Source organism: Eimeria tenella, genomic scaffold (assembly GCF_000499545.2).
Source record: "Eimeria tenella Houghton genomic scaffold, Eth_scaff1, whole genome shotgun sequence".
In the NCBI taxonomy this organism is placed as follows: Eukaryota; Apicomplexa; class Conoidasida; order Eucoccidiorida; family Eimeriidae; genus Eimeria; species Eimeria tenella.
This window is the reverse complement of record NW_013541457.1, coordinates 1,080,352-1,101,469: the sequence shown is the minus strand read 5'-3', so window position 1 is coordinate 1,101,469 and position 21,118 is coordinate 1,080,352. Positions and strand designations below refer to the sequence as shown.

Below are 21,118 nucleotides of genomic sequence, written 5' to 3'. Positions count from 1 at the left end.
ACCAAAAGCAAGTATGTGCAGGCAAATTTTCTTATCGATCTAATCTATTGCAGCCGCAGCAGCCACAGCAACAGCGGGCCTTATTAGCAGCAACGGCAGCAACAAAAGCAAGTCGGCTGCAACTAGCCAATGATAGATTGTGTCGGTGTTCCACGATTTTTGTCCTTTTTAGTCATTCTTGGCTCTTCCCCTTTTGAGTTCTCCACGAAGCACTAAACCGTAAGCCTTAAGCAGCAAACCGTAGAGCTTAAACCCTCATCCCAAAGGCGCGCCGCCGCAGCTGGCGCCATCGATCGCCCTTCGTCTGAGTCCGTGTTCCCAATCCAGCCGGTCACATTAGTTCGTATCCTCTTGTCATTTTTTTCTATTTTAAATACAACAGCAGAAACTAGACTCTAGACCCCAAGCAAGGCATAGAGCAACACAAACCAACTGCCGCTGCCGACCGGCGCAGCTATCTGGTGAGACAGGCATCCGTACAAGGGCCGGCTTATTGGACGCTAAATTCGATTCCAGCAACCGCAGACTCCAAAATGCTTGGCACCTCCATTGATTCCCCTCAAAGGGTGAGGCCTGCACAGCTGCGGCGTAGTAAGCCGCAGCAGCAACAGCAGCAGCAGCGACGGCTGCCCCCAAAGCAACAACAACACGCGTTATTTGTACAGACGCGAAAACAAGCAGCAGAAGCCGCAGCAGCAGCTGTTGCTTCATCTGCGTCAGGAGTCCGCGGCCTGCTCAACAGGTCGGACTCAGCAGTATCAGCAACATCAGGAGCAACAGCAACAAGCGGGGTGGCAAAAAGAGGGAAGCTTGTTGCAGTAACAACCTACTCTGGAACCCTCGATGACTATTTGCTCCTGCACTCGACAGACGGTAGTAGCAATGGCAGCAGTAGTAGCTGCGCTGCTTCGCCGTTGAGAGGCAGCAGTGAAGAGGAGCTAAGGGGCAGCAGCATCCCGTGGAACCCGAAGCAGCTGCAGCAGGCGCAACAGGTGAATGAGAGAGACTCTCGCCAGGTAAGCGATAGCTGCAATGAGGGCGCCAAGCAGCAGCAGCAGGTGGAAGCTTCCTCCCGCGAGTCAAGCGACACACAACAGCAGCAGCAACCTTCGACTCGTTCCCAGTCCCACAATGATGAAGAAGAACAGCAAGAACACGAGCAGCAGCAGCAGCAGACTAGCAGCAGCAAAGACGGGGGGCGCCTTATCGTGCCCCCAGCTGTACGTACACCCGAAGGCGGAGAGCGCCGCCACTGGCCCTCTATGACCCTGTCTCTGCTGCCTCACTTATCTGACCTCCACGAATTTCCTCGCATTGCTACCTTTGCCCAAAATGCTTCTGAACTCAAGAAGCTAGCTGAGGCACCTTTTGAAGCAATCAGTCCTGCCGCTGCTGCTCTCAAACTGCAGCAGCAACAGCGGCAGCAGTCACGCCAGAAGCTGCCAGTGCACTGGACTCTAGCAGACGGGCTGCGGAGCCTGTGCAAAATGTATGCTTGTACACTGTCTATGCACTGCTCTGCTGCGTGTGCTAATATCCTTTTGTTGGCCTTTTTACTGTTCTTGTTACTGTTGTTATTGTCATGTTTTTGCTTCTGCTGCTCCGACAATATCTGAAGTGATGCGCGTTATTAATTTGCCTAGCATATTATTTGCTGATGCTGCTGTTGCTGCATGTTTGTGTGCGGTGCCTTTGCCGCCACCTATGCCTGCTGAAGGTCATGCACTTTTTACATATATTCTTGACGTTGCGGCTGATTTCCTCGCAGTAAGAAACCGGAGCAAACCTCTATGCCACCTATCAAACTACCGGTATACTTTCCGAACGAGTCTTCACCAGCAGCAGGAGCAGCAGAAGCCTCGGAAGCAGCAGCAGAAAGAGCAGTTCAGGCAAATGGGACGGCAAGCGGCTGCAGCAGCAACTGCAGCAGACAGAACAGCAACTTGGAACAGCCAAGCAGAGGGAGCAGTAACAGTAGCGGGTCATCTGCTGAGGGCCCCTTTGCAGAAAAGGTTTCTGTACACTTGAAGAATGGAGGGCAAGGGCGAGTTGTGGCCGTCACCCCCACGAACAACCTAGTGGTGAAACTTCAGGTAACAAAATCTGGCGCTGTGTTCAAGGAACCATGGTCTGCTGGGAGTGTTTGGAATAGTTCTGGAGGCTAGAGTGTAGAGCCAGTGGCCAAGAGTCTATTTCAGAACCAGACGCACCGTGCCGAAGACACGAGTCACTCTTTAGGATTTAAGCAGGAGGGATTGGGGTTTAAAGAATAGATTTCAAATTATGTCATTACTCTTCAGAATGGGACGCATGTCGAGGCGCATCCATCTGAGTGTCGCTTCTTAATCGGTGGCATGCAGCTACCCCAGACGCAGCCGCAACTGGCAGAGCAGCAAGGGCAACAAGGGCTGGCGCACGAGCAGCAGCAGCTACAGCAGCAGCAGCAACAAGAGGGGCAGTTTAAACTGTTGCCTAACCTGAGAGGGGTAGAGACAATCCCAACTGTCTCTGAGTTACTGCAGAAGGCAGCCGCAGAAGCGGGAAGAACTCACAACACTGTTGTTCTTTCCAGCGTACGCACACCTTCGATGAATCATCGGCCCTCACCCCTAATGCCCTAACTGCAGCAAAGCCTGAACACTGCCCGGCAGATACTTCTAGATAGCCCGTGCAAACTTTGCTGCTGCGAATGCATCTCTGGTGCTGGTGCTGCTATCGTCGGTATGCTTTAATGCTGCTGCTGTTTTGGGCCGTTCATGTGCTATTGGCGCTGCAGTTGGCTTCTGTAGCTCGCGTGTGCAAGACAGGGGAGTCGCTTTCAGTTTTAAAAGTAACAAAGAAGACATCGGAAGGAAATAAAGAGCAGAAAGAAGAATTCCAAGCTATTTTCTCCCCAGAAAATGGCATAGAACCTTCCGTAAACGCCTTGGTCAGCAGCACCGAATACTGGCAGGAGACCGTTTTAAGGATGGGATTAGGAAACATAAGGGCTCGTAACCTCTAACTAAGGTGACGTGAAATTAGTATTTGGTATGTGGTTACTTAGGGTTTAGGTTTTAGGGTTTCGCTGTTGCGTGCAGGAAGAGGAGCTTTCAGACTTGCCTGAGGCTGTCATTCGCCCTCCAGGTATTTGCATGTTGACAGGACGGAAAAGTCAAGTAGAAAGCAGACAAATAATCAAGCCTCAAACAAGCACTTACGATGTTGTCAAGGCACCAGGGATCGTCAGACCCCTATACGGTAAGCCCTGTGCCACAAATTTTGAACGCTTCACGATACAGACAGGCAAGGGATATCGCAAAACCGCTGCCTCCTCGATAGTAACGGTACGAAGAGCGTAATCGGTGGAAAGCGTCTGGGGAAGGGCTATCCTGTAAGTTCTCCTCTGTGTGCAGATATTATAAGCCCCGCATCGCAAATTCCTTCGTCTCTGCCCCGGAGTCAGCAGCAGCAGCAGCCGCAGCGACAGCAACAGCAACAAAAACAGCAACAGCAGCCCCCCAGTACCTTCATTCCAGGGACTCCTGAGCTAGCCCAGCTAACTGCGCTAGCGGGGCCTGGAGGAGGCTTCGCAGCAGCAGCCGCAGCGGAGCTCGAGCTAGTGGGACAGAAATGGTTTGGAGATTTGCAGCAGCAACTTAGTAGAGATATGATGCAACAATACATTAACACGGCGCCGCCTGGTGAGACAGAAATAAATAAAGACACGTATTAATGCAAACATGAGCGTAGGCACGGACAGGCACTTCCGTACACAACGCCACCTACAGATAGAAGGCGGTAACGTCTTGCTCGTAAGCTTGCGTGCTAATTCATATGTCCTTCTTTTCTGCTTTGTGCTGTCGTTTAGCCATAGGTGGTTTCTCTGCCCCTTCGCAGCGTTCATTTGGGCCCCTCATATTTTCGTCCTCCAGCGGAAACAGAAAAGCAGCAAGAGTGATCAGAAGCGAAACAGACGCCATTACCTACGCAACGCCGGCGAATCAACAGTCCCGATTCAGCACAAACACCGGCGAGCTAGCTCTGTAACTAGCTACCCAGCTAGCGAGCTAGCCAGCCAGCTAAGTAGCGAGAGGAGGGACTAGCTAGCTGGGGAGAGATATGGCTAGCCAGATAGAGGCCTTTGGTAACTACTGCCATATTCCGCAGACTAGCTGGGCACCTGGCGAGCAAGCGGAATTGCCAGCTAAGGGGACGGGGTGGATGGCACGGTGGTCTGAGAGGGGAAAGGCGGCGGAAAACCATTGTCGCTTTTTCAGGAGTGTCAAGAAATCTTCTTACTTGCTCCTTTTTTATTCGTGCCTATGCCTTGCTGATATCCTTGGCTCGCTTGTGCCTATCAAAGCTTTTTCTCCGTCTCCGTAAATCATTTTCTCTTCTTTTTTTCTCAGTCGAATTTTTTATTTACCTGGCTCTATGCGTACGCTATGTCCCAGTTTACTTCTTTTGCCTTTGCGTGCCGTTCTTCTATTTGTTTCGCCTGTGGTCACTCCTCTTTCACATTTGTTTACTTGTTCGTCGTTTTCTGTTTCTATTTCTTTTCGCCCTTTGTCTCTTTAGTTTGTGTACTTACCCCCTGAATTGGAAGGGAGGTCCTTCTCTGAGTTTTGATGTATGCCAGTTGCAATCCCCAAGTAATAAGTTATAATAGCAGAATTACATATTCTTGACTTTCTCCTCGCCTCCTGCAGTATCATTTCTCCTCTGTACATTGTGAGGGTTTAAGGCTATGGGCTTCGGTTTTGTAGGTTTATTCCTTCCGTTTCAGAGACAAACCTCCATTCTTAATATCCAAAGGTTTAACCCCAATTTCTGAACTATGAAACTTTTAAAGTAGTACAACAGCTATTGAGACAAAATAATTGGTTTGTTAATCCAGCCCATCCGGAGGCAGACGAGCCACAGCATGTTGCCACCGACACTTCAACCCGCTGAACGGGGGCCCCTATAGGCAACTATCTCAAGGATCATTTAGAAGGCTTGAAGGTATATTTATACCAGATATTCAACCCGAAATTCTATGCCTTATCGCAAAAGAGACCCTAGGCGTTGCTCCAGATGCTCGGCTATTGCTGCTTCGTCCTTTGCTGCAGTCCACACCCCCCGTAACAGTAGACCCTGAGCTTTGAGCCCTGAAAAGGCGTTCAATAAGAAAAGTTGATATTCCGGGTTTACTACGAATGAGGTTCTAATTTTAGGTGCAGGTTTTACTCACTTAGCCATGGTGCCCTGGATGAACGTGGGTTGTTCGAGAGCTTCTGCAACAGCAGCTTTTTGTGCTTCCTTCCTGGCAGTTGTTGGTGCTGCTGCAGAGATTCCTGCTGCCCTAGTCGCGGAACCTCCCTAACAGCTGATGGGCAGGAAACTTCCCGCTGCGGTAGCTGCAATGCACACCAAACTTGCTTCCAAAATTCTTCTCTGGGAGTCTAACTGCCCACGAGAGAATAAGATTGCTATGTCCGACCTGCCGCCTAAACCTTTGATCGAACAGGTCTTTTTTGCATGGGTGTATTTGCCGATAGGGGGCTTGAACAATGCAGTACCATAGCAGATCACGCCTGCAGGCGAGTGTCATGACTTAGCACCTAGTGTTTTCAAAATACAGTGAGCAGCTTATGTTTTAGCGATGGGAGTCTGACCTGTCTATCAATTTCTGAGTTTGCACATTCAACGAGCTCTTGGAGGATTTGTTCCTCCGTTTCTGCTTCGTCCTCCTGCTACAAAACCAGCCAGCACAAAGCCTCAAGCCTTAAACGCCAACTGTAAGTACTGATTCCTTAATCCTACGTATTACACTGTTACGCACACAAAGGAAGGAATGTATACACAATTCACTGCCTTGAAAGTACAGTTAAGCCTTCAGGCTCTTCAGAATGTGCTCAGAAATGAGCCGAGCTCACAAACTGAGCCGTGCCGTCTTCCAGAACTTCATTCAGCATTTCATCCTGAGGAAACGCAAGACACTAGAAGAGTAAAATATCGAATTTAAGCTTCAGGCGGCATCAAGTAGGACTCGAGACAGTCTTTACGATTTAAAGTCGAGGGTATAATACCACTAAGCCGAGCTTGAGAGACTCTCGTGTGAAGCCCTTGACGGCCAGCTGCATGGTTTGTAGGTCTGCTGCTTTGTTTGCTAAAGACAAAAGCTGTCAGTAAAAGCACAAGGCACAAGCGATATCACTAGCAGTAATGATCATTTGTTGCCCGGTGTAGGCTTGAATATTTGGAGTACTCTGCTGAGCGTAGCCTTTAGGAACTTAAGTTGAAAACATCAGGCAACGATTAACAGCTAAATATTCCGGGATCCTTCTCAGCATCCTTGAATCAGAGTTATTAGTTTAGGACTCATTTTTGTGGCCGGGACTTCATTCCGCACCTTTGCGCAGCCCCTGAAGTGTCTGTGGAGCTCCTGGGTCGCTTGTTGCTGTTGAACCTGTCACGCCCAACGACGGCTCCAGAGCTGAAACCCTGTGCCTGGAACGGTAAACTCTAGGCGTAAGCCCCGAACCAGAAAATTACTTGCGAATCGCGCTTAGGCATCCTAAGGGCAGGGAAAACTGCGATGTTTGCCAAGGGTAGCATTAAAGTCTATGGCCCATAGCATCTGACTTGCCTGAAGATCAGCTGCCCCTAGTTGAGCCTTGCAGCGAAGGATGGCTCCTCGTCTCCGCCTGAGTACAATCAGCTGCTTGGTTTGAAGTGTATCAATGCGCTGAGATAAGCACAAAACAACAATGACAGCTAGTGCTAGGGGTTGATAACCACTCGTGAGGATTTTACACATACGGTTCAGTGCTTAGACATACGCATTTATACTTTGAAACTCGCTGACGAAACTATTCCATTGTAGTGCACGCTAAGTCATATAGTCTGGTATTTATTGCCTACTACCCACTCTCCTTCGGAATTAAAAACTTAAGATTTGATGTAAAGGGTTCGTTACTCCATTTGTGGCTTGGGTTTTCAGCTGGTTAAAAAGTTTTTGTTCTTCAAGCTCCGCCTTCTGGTGTTGTCTTTCTAATGAGCGTATAGAGCGCGCTATGCGTCTCCTCTGTGCTTTCACTGCCTCTGCGATTTATACAACAGAGAATATTAACAGTTGAGTAATTGGCCAGAAAATGCTTGAAAATTGTCTATTTTTGATTTAGTAAGCACGGCTGTCAAAAAGCGTGTAAGATGTCAAGGCATAGGGACAGGTCGAAGTGCATAGAGGGGTGAGTACACTTTAGGCATACAGGGGTGCGCAAACTCTACCATAGACACTGACAAGATACGTGAAACAAGACAGAGCTACGAACAGTAAGGGGGAATGCTACAGCAGCAGACAGAGCTGGGGGGACAGCAACGGAGGCAAAATTAAGCAAACGAACTCCATTTGAGAGAATGAAAGAGCAGCATACGTATAAAAATAGAGAAGCAGAGTGACAAGTAAAACGACATGGTGATATCGACGCGGCTAAAAGTAGGCTGCGAGAACATAGCAGCCCTCTTTCAGCCAGAAGTTTGTGCGGCACGAGCTTAATAAGTTAATGAAAATGAAAGTCAAGGCAAGGGCTTCTGAAGTGCTGGCGCAACATGGACGCCCAGTCACCTGACAGAGCATTCGCTGAGTCCCCTCCACACAAACTCTTCTTGATGTCCTGAAACATTTTACTAGTATAGAGTCGGTGAATGTTATTGAAAATTTTGATATATTGCCTTTTGTTGGCCTGGGTTATGAGCACACGCCGCAGTGGTCAACGGCAAACCAATGGACCACTGAACCCTTTATTGAAACGACGAGTTATGGGGACAAATTAAAACCAAAAGCAAGACTACTATCAACAAAAAATTCATATTTAATTGTAGAAGAGAGGCAATCAAGAAAGTGTAACATCTAGAGAGCAAGAGAAGAATACTACCGAAGAGGCTACCGCAGCGCGATTTCGCGTTTCACCAGCCAACACCAGACAATGACGTGCTGCTATTTCTGTGTCTTCTCCTTGCTTACCCGCTGCACATATTAAAAAGGAGTAATAATGGCAATAGAATTTCATGCATGGCGTCTTGCTTTTCCCCTTGTAGAGGTCCTGTCGGGAATAGCCAAGCGGATATTTCAAGCGTGTTTGTTAAGGTATCGTGAAAGCCCTGATTCACTAAATCAGTTTGAAAATGTATGAGTGTATCTTTTGCGGGGCCAAGACACTCACGTGTGCATGTTCTTAAATTCACTCGGTGCGATTCTCTCCCTGTACTGCGCCGCTCAGCTGCACGGTGCTCAGTTACAGATGCGGTGTTCGCTGCTGTCTAATGTTGTGCTCAATCTATGATTGAAGCCGAATCAACACACACTAAAAACTGGATGATACGTCGTGCTTCCATCAAATCGGTTTCCACCATGTTAGCTTACGTTACTACGCTTTTCTTGCATAATCTGACACTTCCTGCGGCCCCGCTGCTGTTGTTGCTTCGTTGCATCACAAGCCCTGTTAATTTTTGTTCTTCTTTATTGGAACTAGCTGGAATAATTGAGCCCCACTGTTCTCCTTTATTGGAAGTAACTGGAATAATTGAGGCCCCCTGAAGTGTACTATGTTTTTCAACTTTATTTCCAAACGAACGAGAACTGCATACATGGCACGAAAACAGTGCTGCATTGTACGTGTAGACACTCATCACACACTGCAGCACAGCCCAAGGCTTGCAGGGTGGACGGCGTGGGATAGTTCTACGCACGACAGATACTGAATGGAAGATTTGGGGCACGAAACTACAAAAATGGAATTGGTCATCAAGGCTTTGGGCTCATCACAAGCCGCAAGTCCTGTACGTGCAGCCGTTCCAAACCCTAAATCCTGAATTGCTTGCTCCCCGTCGAGTCAGAACAGAGAAATGGCAAAGGCTGCATTTTCCCATCTTTCTCTGCAACTCTGAGGGCTTCAGCTGTGTTTTGTTTATCTAACCCATGCTGAATACGGGCTGCACTTTTCTCGTAAGTGTTTCTCTTCTGTTTTCAACCTCCTCAAAATGACAAAGAGCGCCTACAGAGGCCCTTGTACAAAGCTCAAAATACATAAAAGAAACAAAACAGAAATAAGGGAGAGGAGAGGCACATAGAAAGCGGCAGATATCAACGCAAAGGAAGCACTTTGAGACGCTCGCATCTTTATCTGCCTCTGTCTCTTCTCCTATTTGTGTTTGTCACTATTTGTTCCCTTTGGGGCCATCAGCCCTTTGGCTTCTCCTTGTGTGGGCATATAAACCCAGGGCCGAGTCCAAAGTCGTACACCCTAATCCAGATCAGTTTCCAAAGAAGCGCTTTCCTTTTCATATTGATCCCTTTGATGAGGATTTCTGTAAAGAAAGATTCGTGATACTCGCGGCCCTTGTGGGCAACAATGGGGGCTGTCCGTACACGCCAAAGTCTGCAGCGGGTAGCCCTCCGTTCCTATAGCTTGTGCCGTAAGTAGGTGCTTCCACTGCTTTTGCTGCTGCTGGCCCTGTTGGTGCTCCTCCTGGCACTGCTGCAACTGCTACGCTGCGGCGAATTGTGTCTTCTGGAGAGGGGGGCAGAGCAGGAGTTGTTGTCCACCGGATAACAGTGCCCTGTCGTGTCTCCTGAGCGCTTTGGCCATTTACTGCTGCAGCAGCAGCTGCGGCTGCAGCCGCTGCTACTGTAGCTGCGGTTTCGCACAAACGAGAGCTGCTGCCTGGGCTTGAACCGGGGACTTGCAGAGATACCCCAAGGTCGTAGTACTTGCCGCCTCGGCAGACTTCCGCCGTTAGAGCGGGAGGAAGCAGCCGAGGGAGCAGCAATCTGACAAAAAAAACATCAAACTAGCAGCGTCACTCTTAAGAACATCTACAATAACGAAAATGCACCACAGAGATAAAATGAAAAGAATGATATATGACAACAACAGATGCTGTCCTAAAATCAGAAAAGCACCGAAGTTCCCTCTACGAAGTACAACGCGCACTTAACCAACACGCACGAAGGAAGGCCTCTAAGCTGGAAGTGCAACCCGTGTTGTAACTCCATACACCTTATTCCGAGCGACTCAACCTATGTATTAGACGCACCTGAGAATCCCCGCGACCGCAGCAACCACAGCAGCAATCACAAAGAGTCGCCTCGCCGCGCCGATCTCCACGCTCCACCAGCCAGCAGCTAATTGCAGCAGAGTTCCGGCCAGCGCCAACAAGCCAGAAAGAAGCATCCTACCCCAAAATGGCTGAAGCATGCAAACGCATACAAACCTGAAGCCCTGGTCTGGAGTTTTGCCGCGAATGGCTCCTCCATCCGTAGTCTCAATGATGCAAGTCCAACAAACGCAAGGGTTCTGTGTTGGTAAGCATATAATCATCTGAGCAACTAGATTGGCATGCGTGTAAATGTGATAAATGGTTCCTAAATATATTTACGCACGTCTATATGATTTGCGTGAATGTGTGTGTATGCGTTTGCGTGTACTGTCGTTCAGTCAAAAAAAAAATAGACAGCAGTACGTTGAGTTTATCCAGCCTTGTCAGTGCGCGTATCTTTTCCTGGGTCTCGCAACTACAATATTCAGCAAATGCATATCTCATGCCTTCTGTAGGCTCCTTTCAGTGCTTACCAGTGGATTGGGGCTATTTGCTGCTGTTTCCCAACAGTTGAAGGAGGCAATTAAGAAAAAGAAAAGGAGAAAACTTCCAAAGCGCCACAGCCACACAAATGAGGCAGGGAACCCCAACTGAGTCAGTCGGTGCTCAACAAGCCGGTGAGGTTCGTAGTCGCCTTCTGCCAATATCGTCATGGGGGAGCCCTGAGAATATCCACATCAGCGAGCTCAGACACCACTTTCAAGCCCCAGAGCCTAAGGCCGGAAGCTTACACTTTAAGTTCTTACCCTCATTCCTATACGACTCCCCTGCTCACCGTCTTTGCGTCGGCCGGTGCATCGAGCACAGTTCTTCCAGAGCCAAAGTAGGTTTTGGTTTGCTTGCCAATGAGGCTGACGTGTGTAGACTTGTTGCCCCAAAAAGAAATTCTTACATCTCCTATTTGTGGAGCCAGTGGGTTGCCGGTGTATAAATAGTTCTTATATACCAAAGTTGACTGGGAATCCACTTTACGCGGTGGCCTGGAGCTCTCCGCCGTGTACACCCCATCGTCTTCCAGCGGAAGTTGTTGCTTCTCTTTAAAATAGCCAGAGAACGAACCAGGCAGTGTATAGCCACCAGCCCGCAAGCCAGACGCCAGCTGTACAAACACCTCATACAACGAAGCAGTAATATCTTGCCAAGATACAAACAAAAAGCAAAATAATCAAGTTACAGGGTGATATGAATAAAAACGCCTAGGCTATTGACTCCAAATGCTGACTTCTAACCATCTGGTGCCTGACTGTGTACTGCAAACTCTGAATGTAAGCCTTCTGGAAGACATGCGAATGACTCCAAATGCTGACTTCTGATCATCTGGTGCCTGACTTTGTACTGCAAACTCTGAATGTTAGCCTTCTGGAAGACATGCCTGGCGGCCAATTGCAGGAATGTGTGGAAAGAACTCAGGATTACGCGACCCATCAATGTAGCTCCAGAAAGAATCCGATATCTGAATTAGTGTAAGTGCAAAATAGCAAATTCCGAGCTCTCGGTTTTCACTTTCAACAATATATATATATATATATATATATATATATATATATATATATATATATATATATATATATATATATATATATATATATATATATATATTTCAGGTCATCACTTGCTTGGCTTCAAAGAAAAGATTAGCCTCTGAAGAACAGCAGACTAGATATTTTGACCCTGCTAAATCACTAAGCCCTGAAAGCCCTCAGTCTCAGTCGTATGCGCTCTATAACTCTGTTCTGCAAACTGCCAAAGGCCCTAATTTCCGAATTCCAAGCCCTATCCCCTTATTCTCACGAGGTGGTCAATCCATTCTGCTTTCCTGCCTCCAAAGAGCAGGTTTGGTATTCCAGTGTACTGAAACATCTCTGCTCTGAGTTCAAAAAAGACGCCGTGGAAGGCTGAAATATTCTTGGCGAAGTTTGAAGGCGGGTAGAAGGTGGATGAGTTCCGAATAGGACACTCGAGGTGTACGTAAAGCCCATCATTTTGGGGATTAGGAACACAGGAAGAAGGAACTAGCTCCTCCAGGACAGGGGTTAGTTTGTGCACTTCCCTCGCGAAGCTGCGCTCCTTAACGATCACGACCATCGATGACAACAGCACCAGCACGAGAATCAGCCAAAAAGCCTTGCGTTGGGCCCCTGGAGGGAGCCCGCAAGATCCACAGACCACCATTGAGGTGTAGGCTGGCTATAGCACACGAACAGGCCGCAGCAGCGGCTGCCACTCTTGGGAGGATGAGCAGCTCGCACGCAAGCCACAAGGTGAAGGCCCCGAATTCGAGTTTCCTGTTGCTGTCACAATAACAGCAATGAAAATTGCTGCTGACGCGGTCGTTGGCTGCAGTTGTCGGCTGCCGACGCTATCGGCGGCGGTATTGGCTGTGGCTGGGGCGCGGCGGGGGCTCTGCTGGGCTACCTGGGATCTCCTTCACTTCATAGATAGTCTAAATTAAAGCTGTTTGGGTCCAAACAGTAACGAATAATATTACGGGTGGATGGCGGGGCCGTGGGAGACAGAAGGCTCCGAGCACTGCGGCTGCGGTCAGGCACGATACCGGTGGCCTGGCTGTGTAAGAGGTCGGTTTCCTCCGTCCCAGGGCAAAACCAAATTATGCATCTCAAAAAAACAAACATATAACTTGTTATGATAAAAGATGTCAATCTGGTGGACAAATGTTAGCGGAGGAAAGCTGGGCTGCCGACAACGCTCGAATCGACAGGCAGCACTGAGCTGTCTGTCAAAACGTGCCCGCGCATGCCTGCAGTTCCTTGCTCGTAGCTCTCGAAAATGAATGTAGATTCTAATATTTGATGATTCAGCAAAATCCTTTTATTGAGCTTAAATGCCTGGGCTCGCGAATACCTCCGTTCTGACGTTTGAGTCCTGCTGGCTGCCGCCGACCCTGCATTGCGCAGATCTGCCTTTGAACCATTCCTGGGGTATTGAATGCAAATTATTCGAGAATTCGGGACCAATTTTCATCTTTATCTAGCTTGCGTGGATTTAGAATTTTCAAACGTTTAACGAACCCCGTGACAGCCTACCCGTGACAGCCTACTGTGCACAGCCAACGAAAGGGCCACAATAATTTGCAAAGTCGAAAATGGCTCCTGTGGCTCATTTTGACACGTTAATCGATTCATATTCTTCAGCCTCAAGCTTCATCCGGCGATGTGCCTTGTGGGAAGAGGAAGAGAAAGCAAGTGGCACCATTCTCTCTCAGCGAACCACAGCTACAGAGGCGGCGAAGCGTTTGGAAAGCTGAACTGTCAAAAATTTGTGAATTCAAAGTTCTATGCCTGTAAAATATCACAGCATACAGACACGAGACTCTCCACTTATATCAGGTTCTCAGCAGTGCCCCTTTGTGGTCAAGACCAAAGGTAGACAACCGTGACCTACACACTGCACTCTCACCACCATTACCATTTTCACATTGCTGGACTGCTTTTGCTGCTGCTCACCGTGATCTTGAAAACACCGGTTCTCGCTTCATATCCGTTCGATCCCAACTTTGTTTCTTCTGACAAACTCAACTCTGGGTACGAAACAGCATATTGAGGTACTGCCTTAACTACTGCTTCTAATGCAAAATACACGCGTCACAGGTACAGTTTAAGCCAATGTACTATATGACGCAAGCACTCATAGGCATTAGCTCTAGTTTAAAGAGGAAAAAGCATCATCAAGTTCCACAAACAACGAACTCTAACACTTGCAGTAATGCACAAATCATGAATGCTGGTACTACGAGTGCCTCTGTGTTCTCACGTTACCTATATGAGCTACCGTACGAAATCCACGCATCAAGCGAGTAGATTAGCCTCTGAAGAAGCCTGAACAGTTGGAGGCATAATGGTATCTATAGTTTTGAAGGTCAGAGCATGCTCATGAGGAAGTAAAAGTAGTACGAACCATGTAAAGCAGAGAAGCGTTGCAAAAGACGGATATCAAGGTATTTAATTGGTAGAAGATTGTCTAGCATTCCCAAAGCGTCGAGCTTTGTAAGACCAATGCCGGAGCTGCAAACACTCAATACAGCGCAAGTGGTCACGTTTGTAGAATGGTTTTTCTTATAGGCCGTAATATATATAGGCCACGTCGAGCTTGATGCTCCAACCGGAGCTGTTACTTGTGAAACCAAACAGTATCGTGATCACTTAGCTGTTCATGGTTATGAATAATTCTGTGCAACTGCGAATACGCATGCACGTTTTTTTCTGTATATGAACCTAATTATGCTTGTTTCTATATGTATTAACAGATATCTGCATAATGCAATACACTGAGAAGGAAATGTAGCCAACTCACATTTGTGCCACTGCTCGAACCAAAAGCAGCCTACTGATTCTTCGCTCTGTTCACGAACAATCTACAGTATGCTCCGTGACTTGTAGAAGCAAAACATGAGCTTTCATGTCTGCTCATAAAAGAACCACAGTTCTCTCTGTCAATAAGCTGGCAGGCACTCAAAAATAACGGAAGCGACTGAGACTATGTCGCTACTGGTGAAAGGTGAACACAGGCTAATAAAGAGTGGGAGAAACCAACTGCGGTCCCTTGAAGAAAGCAAAGGAAGGAATGAAGGAGAAATTCTCTGTGGGCACAGTAGCACTGCCTGAGAAGGCAGAATAAAACCAAATAATTCACACCGTTGCATGTCCCGAGGACTCTGCTTCTAAGAATATGCCAGTATAGTATCCTTTATTGCTGCTTCGCTAAAAATAGGCTCTGTATGTCTGCTAATCACGCTGAGCGTGTCGCTGTAACAGTGGAATTCTATTCGTAACAGTAGACTCCGTTCCCTTTTGAGGCTTCAGGGGGGCACGCACCACACACTTCCCTATTTGTGAGCGGGCGCCGTTACGAAATATCCTACTCTTGCCTTTGTTACTTACACGCATTCCCGGCGCAGCGTAAATGTCTTGGGTGCGTTATGTGAATATTCGTGGCCCATTGATTACATCAACAATGCCAAGCCTCGTCTGCCTTCGAGCTGATTTAAAACGCTTCTTAAGAAGTAGAAAAGCGGCAAGTATTTTAAACCATGGACGTCAAGTTGGCTTACGTTTTATTCCAAGTAATCATCGAGCGTACGAAATTTGGCTACCAAATAATGTTGTGATTATTCTTCCGTGGCACAGAGGTAGCGCAATAACAGTTACTTAAACGGGCTGAGTTTCTTCCTTAGTTCTCAGGACTTGCCCGTGGCGCACTAAGCTGCCCCATTTGTCATCTGATGCTGACCGCAAAACAAATGACACGTCAAAATCCAATCGAAGCAAAAAATGCGCTGAAAGAGCAACGGCGATTACGTAGACATCAACACTGTGCCGTTCTGCTGCCCTCTGACTATAGCTGAACCCCCAAGAAGTGCCATAACGAGTAGCCACCGACAGCAGCCCGGCAGTGTCAGCAACAGCCAAAACCACAAAAACAGCGCCCATGCCAAAAGCAGCAGCACTGCCATAACCAACAAGAGCTGCAGCAACAGCAGCAGAATGAGAAGCACCACCTGTTGCGACGCGCAACCACCCTCGCTGCCCATACACCTCAGACCCTGCCATGTTGTTGAGCCTCAAATTCATCATCTACCCCTTCAACAAAGGCATCGCGCGCTCCTTTACTCCTCCTGTTGCCTTTCCTCGAGCTGACGCTCTGTACGCTGGATTTATCATCATCAAGTAGCGATGAGAACTCCTCTTTGACGCTTTTAGGTGCAGTCGACCGCCTTGCTTTGTAAATTGACACTGCGCCCCAAATTAACGCAGCCAACAGCACTATACCCACACACACCCCGACGAGGCACCACCCTATAATCCACTTGTGCCCGTTCGAAAAGGCCCCACTCTGCACACTGTTGCTACCGTCTTGGCTGCCGCTTCTACTAAGAAAAGACTTGATGCAGAATGGCTGCAGTACTTCAAGGCGTTGTAGTGTGTAGCCAGCCTTGCACGTACACAAAAAGTGGCCACGGATAGGTCCCTTGCACGTCAGCTGGCCTTCACCGCACGGCTGCTGCTCACAAGCTGTCTTTTTTTGATCGTGTTTTCGCCCACTATTCTCCTGAGCTGTTGCCTTGTCGTTAGCGTAATTGACAAGACCATTTAGCCCGTCAGGTTGCAGCACCGTAGCTATGCTGTTGGTACTTTCTTTCGCTGCTTTCAGCCTGCTACCTCCCATCAATCTACCTCTCGCCCACCTCTGCGCCTCTGCGTCGTCTCCTGCTCTGCCATGACTTAATGCTCCTTCATGGGCTGGTCCGTGAGTGTCCTGCGGACTAAGTCTAATATCTTCCGATGTTGAATCTGCATCCTTTTGCACAGGGCGCTCGACAGAGAGAGAATTAATTCTGTCTACAGGTACTTGTGTGGCGCCTTGTTCACTTCCAAGCAAGCTAGTCGCTCCCTCCTCCTCCAGCCTCTCTATTTCTTTTCGTCCTGATGGAGAAGCACTGCCAGGTTCTTTCGGAGTATTCGCATCTTCGGGCATCTGTTGAGGGGGTTTCTCCAACTGAGTTTGTAGCTCCTGCAGCACATTATCTGGCTGCATCTGTTTCTCCTGATGTGCAAGTGGTTGTGTTGCTGCTAGAGTGGCCAACATTAGGGAGTGGCAAAGGGCCAGAAGAAGCAGCGAAGAGCTGAGGTGTCTCATGGCGCCAGCGAAGGTTCAGTGCCTCCCAGTGGTATCTGCACGCCCTTTGACTGGTATTCCCTAACTGGTCTGCTGAGCAGCAAAAATTCAACGCCAAAATTGATAGCCGCAGCGCAGCAAAATGCATAGCAGGAAGGAGCGACCAACAGACTCGGCCCAGCGCACGTGCTAAGGTGAATAGCTCGGCTCTAAGTGCAGATCTCCGACAAAGTCAGTAGCAGAATTCCGTGTGTGCCATTTACTTTGCTAAATATTCGTTGTTCACTTCAGCAAAGACGCATCGATACGGGGCAGAGCATGCACAACGTTGTTGTGCAAAGAGTGGGGAAAGCGCTCAATTAAATTTCGTGGAAGAAAGAAAAAAGGGATAATACGCTACAAACAAATTTGAAAAAGAAAATCTACAGAGTAGGTTCAAGTAACAAATATTAAACGGTCCCTAAATGCTGCTGACGCGCAGCACTGTTGACCAGTGGTACGCTACCGGGAGCTCGTTGCAGTTGCTGTCGCTCTATTCGTCCATCACTTTGTTGTTTCTTGTTTTGTAAATGATAAATGAATATCATGCTATAACATGCCGCTTCGATTAGTGCTGAAAAGCAAAGTCTGCATGCCATTCACCGGGGTATCGAGGCCCCCAGTCGCTCAGTGCGCTGCAGATGGTGCGAATCCACAGGAATGCCAAAGTAAATAATAAGTCAAAGAATAGAGCATTATCGGGTATATTTTTGCAGATGGTCCATCACCTTCAAACTATTTTTCTTCCTTCATTGCAATCGAACGATGAATAACAAACTCACCGACCAAGGTTTATATATTGAATGGCGGGCACGAAAAAATTCAGATAATTCACGAATGATTCACAGAGATTTCATGAAATCTTCTCTTAGAGCTTCAAGTGCCAAGTATTTAATGCTAGCCGAGGCCATTACGAGAACACATGCACGCAGACATGCGCGCTACGGTACTACAGAAAGCCCTCAATGAACAAAGGAACAACCTAGGCCCGGCAAATTTATTTGCATGCAAGGCTGCCACAGTGACAACTTTACCAGTAGTAAACAGTGCTCCCCGAAGCTCGACTAGACTGAGATGCCGGCGGAAGAAGACGTCACATGGAGAGATGGCAATCACACGAGCGACGTCCCCCTTGCGTGCCAATAAGAAGGGACGTCCGTATGTTTTATAATCCGTCATAACCTCCCTTGGGCTAAACTATAGTATGAATCAACATTGAGGCAACACTTTCGCTGCAAGAGCTCAACCAGGGTGGCACCTGTTCGTACTTCTATTTAATGGCGATAGACGCTGAGCCACAGGCACGCACTTGGAGAGCGGCTCGATGTGTTGCGAAACGTGTCCTTTTATCAATTCTTGAAACTTTTGTTCTGGTGAGTAGATAACGCAAGTGGGTATTCTCTCAAAACACGCTTTTTTGCCTTTGTTTGCAGTTTGCGTTCACGTTAGAGCAGAGCAGAAATCCGAGAGACAGTAGAAGTTCTAATAATCATAAAAGAACGCAGGACGGCCTAAATAAGGGAGAGTTAAGTGGTGACTGGGCTGTCGGTACTGCGACAAGGATGCAATTCCATGAACATGCACAAGTAACACGAAGGCGGTGAACGGGCCTACATTACTGCGACGAGAATCTGTGCAATTGTTCAGCGGAAAGCTCCTGCCATAACTCTACGCCTAAGATCTCCCAATCTACTACAGGGAGCTGATGGCTGAGGGTAAGGCCTACAAGCACTCTAAGAATTGACTCCTTCATAGGTCATTGGTTGGTTCAGGACGGAGAGACGGAGCATCAGAAAAAGTCCAGATTCACAAGCAAAAATATTCTAGCAAAATAATCGTACAACTTAAATGTCTCACTTAACTAGGGACTAGTGCAAGATATGACCGTACCTCTCACATATGCACTCTCAAAGCACAGAACGCACGGAAACTTGTATACTGCTTCTAACAGAAATGCATATAGGACTTTCTGGGGATCATAGCTCATATGCTTCCAAAAAATTGAACTTTGGGACGAAAATTTTCTTGGGCAACGGAAGCGCGGCAACAATACAAGGACAGGATAAAGCAGATGCAGCGGAATAAGTCCGTAACGGTATTGTAACCGTATCTCAAAAAGGAAGAAAAGTAGCAATACATTTTCTGTTTCGCTTGGCCTTCAACGAACACAACTTACTGTGCGAAGTGACCTCTCGGTGAAGGCCGGCGTCTCCATTTTCCGAGTATTTCGCTAGTGAAATCTGACGAAGTCAATTAAAAAATTAAAAATAAGAACACTGAAGTTTAAATAAGAACAAACCCCTACCAGGACAGTCTCAGAAGGCAGGCCCCCGCTCCAGCCAATGCTCTCTGCATGACGGCAACGGTGCATGCAGAAACAGCCAGGCAGACAGTCACACTTTTCGTTTGTTTACAAAATAGTTTACCTTTGGAATTTTTTACAGAGCAATTTCAGAATTTGGCAAAACACATTACCATTTCATATTCTCCAGGGGAACTAAAATAAAGTACAAGGAGCAGACCATAGGTTCTCATGCCCAGCTCCCCTGCCCATATATACTATAGTGTAGCCCCCACGGTGCACAAATATTCCGCATTAGTCCAATATCCATAGTATGCTAAATGGTTCTTTTTAGTCCGTTTCGCCTTCCGTTGTCTACGCGCCTCAGCCACATCGCCGCACCCCCAGAGGATACAGCTGCGAAGGCTACAAACATCTCGTGCTTGAAGCGCAGTGACCTTCCAGGAACTTTAAAGAATCACGCATATATAAGCGTGAACACATGCATGCATGTAGGGACTCACTGAGAACAGAACACTGCTGGCGGCTTGCATAAATCATAGCAATGCAGACGCGTGCAGTGCACTTTTCCGGCCTAGTTTCAGCTCTGAACAATAAGACAGCTTTTTGAGTGAATTTCAGTAACACAGTACGCTGCCTGTATACCATGGGATTCTGCCGGAGCTCCACCAAGAAGGCATGAGCTGCCGCTCGCATATCACAGGCTGCTCAAGGCGTAGAATTCAGAGTCTAGCGCTTGCGGCGTGAACAGCTGTGAAGAAATGGGCTCTTTTCACTAAAAATGCAAGCAGGGACACGACTGACTCCAGTGGTGGTAACAGGGACCCTTAGAGAGAAGTGCCACCCAGTGAGATTCCAGGTCAGGTGCCACCCCAGTTAAATTGACGCAAGCTTTTTCTTAGCGCTACAAATATTGAAATTTGGGCGACACTGTCCCCCACTTGCTAATCCTGAGCTACGTAGGGCAGAGACACCGTTGCCGTTTTGCGCTTTTCCCACAGTCGTCCACCGGTGGTAGCAGTAGCCTTCAGCCAGATGAGGCAGCGGGAGCAGCAGCATCTGGTGCAGCAGCAGCAGCTACTGCCATCTTCGCCGCTGCTACACAGAGAAGCGCTGCAACAGCTGTACAGATGCTAGAGCCTGTGACCCCTCTACCGGCTGAGGGGGCTCATCTCATGTTGGCGATCCATCATAAGGACAGCAGCACTGTGTCTCGACTGCTGCGCAACGTGGGCGTTGTCCCGACCTTTTACATCGCGACAGAAGACCCTGATTTCAGAACAACGTTAAGGCAAGGTGCTCGTTTCCAATGGAACTGCCGCTGTAAATCCACAAGGTTTGGGCAGAATGCAGGAGCGTCAGCTTGCTAGCTAGCAAGCTAACCAGCTCTCATGCTGGCCGTATCACTTCCAGTTAGTCACAACTGCTCAACTTTCAAGAGTCGAATTGGATGTAGGCTAATCTTGCTTTGCAACAGGCTCGCGGCGAGCGTCTCCTCAATGGGTATCATCCAAGAACTCGTACATCACGGAGCTGCTGCAACTATGTATGCAGAAATTGACGGCTGGACGGCTTTTCATGTGAGATGCTGCGGGCAGTGCTGTAAACACACCTGCAATCCCTTGGTAACAACAGCAAAATGTGACAAGTGCATTTGAGTGCTCTCCAGCGTTCGGGCGGCACTTCTCACTGCTGTATAATTCCAAACACAACTGCAGGAGCAAGAGTAGTGCCTTTTAGTGACAGAAGAGGCAATGTATTTCCCAGGACTCTCGTACAAAGCAGAGGGGTGGTGGCTGGCAACAATGTTGCTGTTGAAGTGACACGCGATAAATGAACCTTGCTGGGCTTCCCTCAAAAGGCGATACTTCGGCGACCAAGCCCCAGACATTTTCAACTTCAACATGAAATGTGGTGCATGCGTGTAGCAGGAGCTTACTTGCTCGGACCCAAAGGTCCCTGTGTAATGCAAATTCATGTGCGCAAATTGGGTCCTCAATATCAGATAAACTATTTACA

General features: G+C 48.0%; 4 protein-coding genes across 4 annotated transcripts; 2 read left to right on the top strand and 2 right to left on the bottom strand.

The window, feature by feature from the left end:
- Positions 1–533: 533 nt before the first annotated feature.
- On the top strand, positions 534–4,029 carry ETH_00005455 (uncharacterized protein; the record flags this gene model as incomplete). The annotated part of the gene is made up of 7 exons (XM_013372482.1): positions 534–1,489; positions 1,769–2,093; positions 2,301–2,573; positions 2,777–2,929; positions 3,081–3,240; positions 3,396–3,683; positions 3,851–4,029. The coding sequence occupies 7 exons, from the start codon at positions 534–536 to the stop codon at positions 4,027–4,029; spliced, it is 2,334 nt and encodes a 777-aa protein (XP_013227936.1).
- A 5,277-nt stretch (positions 4,030–9,306) lies between these two features.
- On the bottom strand, positions 9,307–12,297 carry ETH_00005450 (uncharacterized protein; the record flags this gene model as incomplete). Its single annotated transcript, XM_013372481.1, has 5 exons — positions 9,307–9,796; positions 10,063–10,214; positions 10,599–10,787; positions 10,901–11,224; positions 11,917–12,297. 5 exons carry the CDS (start codon positions 12,295–12,297, stop codon positions 9,307–9,309), a joined length of 1,536 nt encoding a protein of 511 aa, XP_013227935.1.
- Positions 12,298–15,678: 3,381 nt separating this feature from the next.
- On the bottom strand, positions 15,679–16,779 carry ETH_00005445 (uncharacterized protein; the record flags this gene model as incomplete). Its single annotated transcript, XM_013372480.1, has 1 exon — positions 15,679–16,779. The coding sequence occupies one exon, from the start codon at positions 16,777–16,779 to the stop codon at positions 15,679–15,681; it is 1,101 nt and encodes a 366-aa protein (XP_013227934.1).
- Positions 16,780–19,880: 3,101 nt separating this feature from the next.
- Positions 19,881–20,469, top strand: ETH_00005440 (uncharacterized protein; the record flags this gene model as incomplete). Its single annotated transcript, XM_013372479.1, has 2 exons — positions 19,881–19,958; positions 20,101–20,469. 2 exons carry the CDS (start codon positions 19,881–19,883, stop codon positions 20,467–20,469), a joined length of 447 nt encoding a protein of 148 aa, XP_013227933.1.
- Positions 20,470–21,118: the final 649 nt, after the last annotated feature.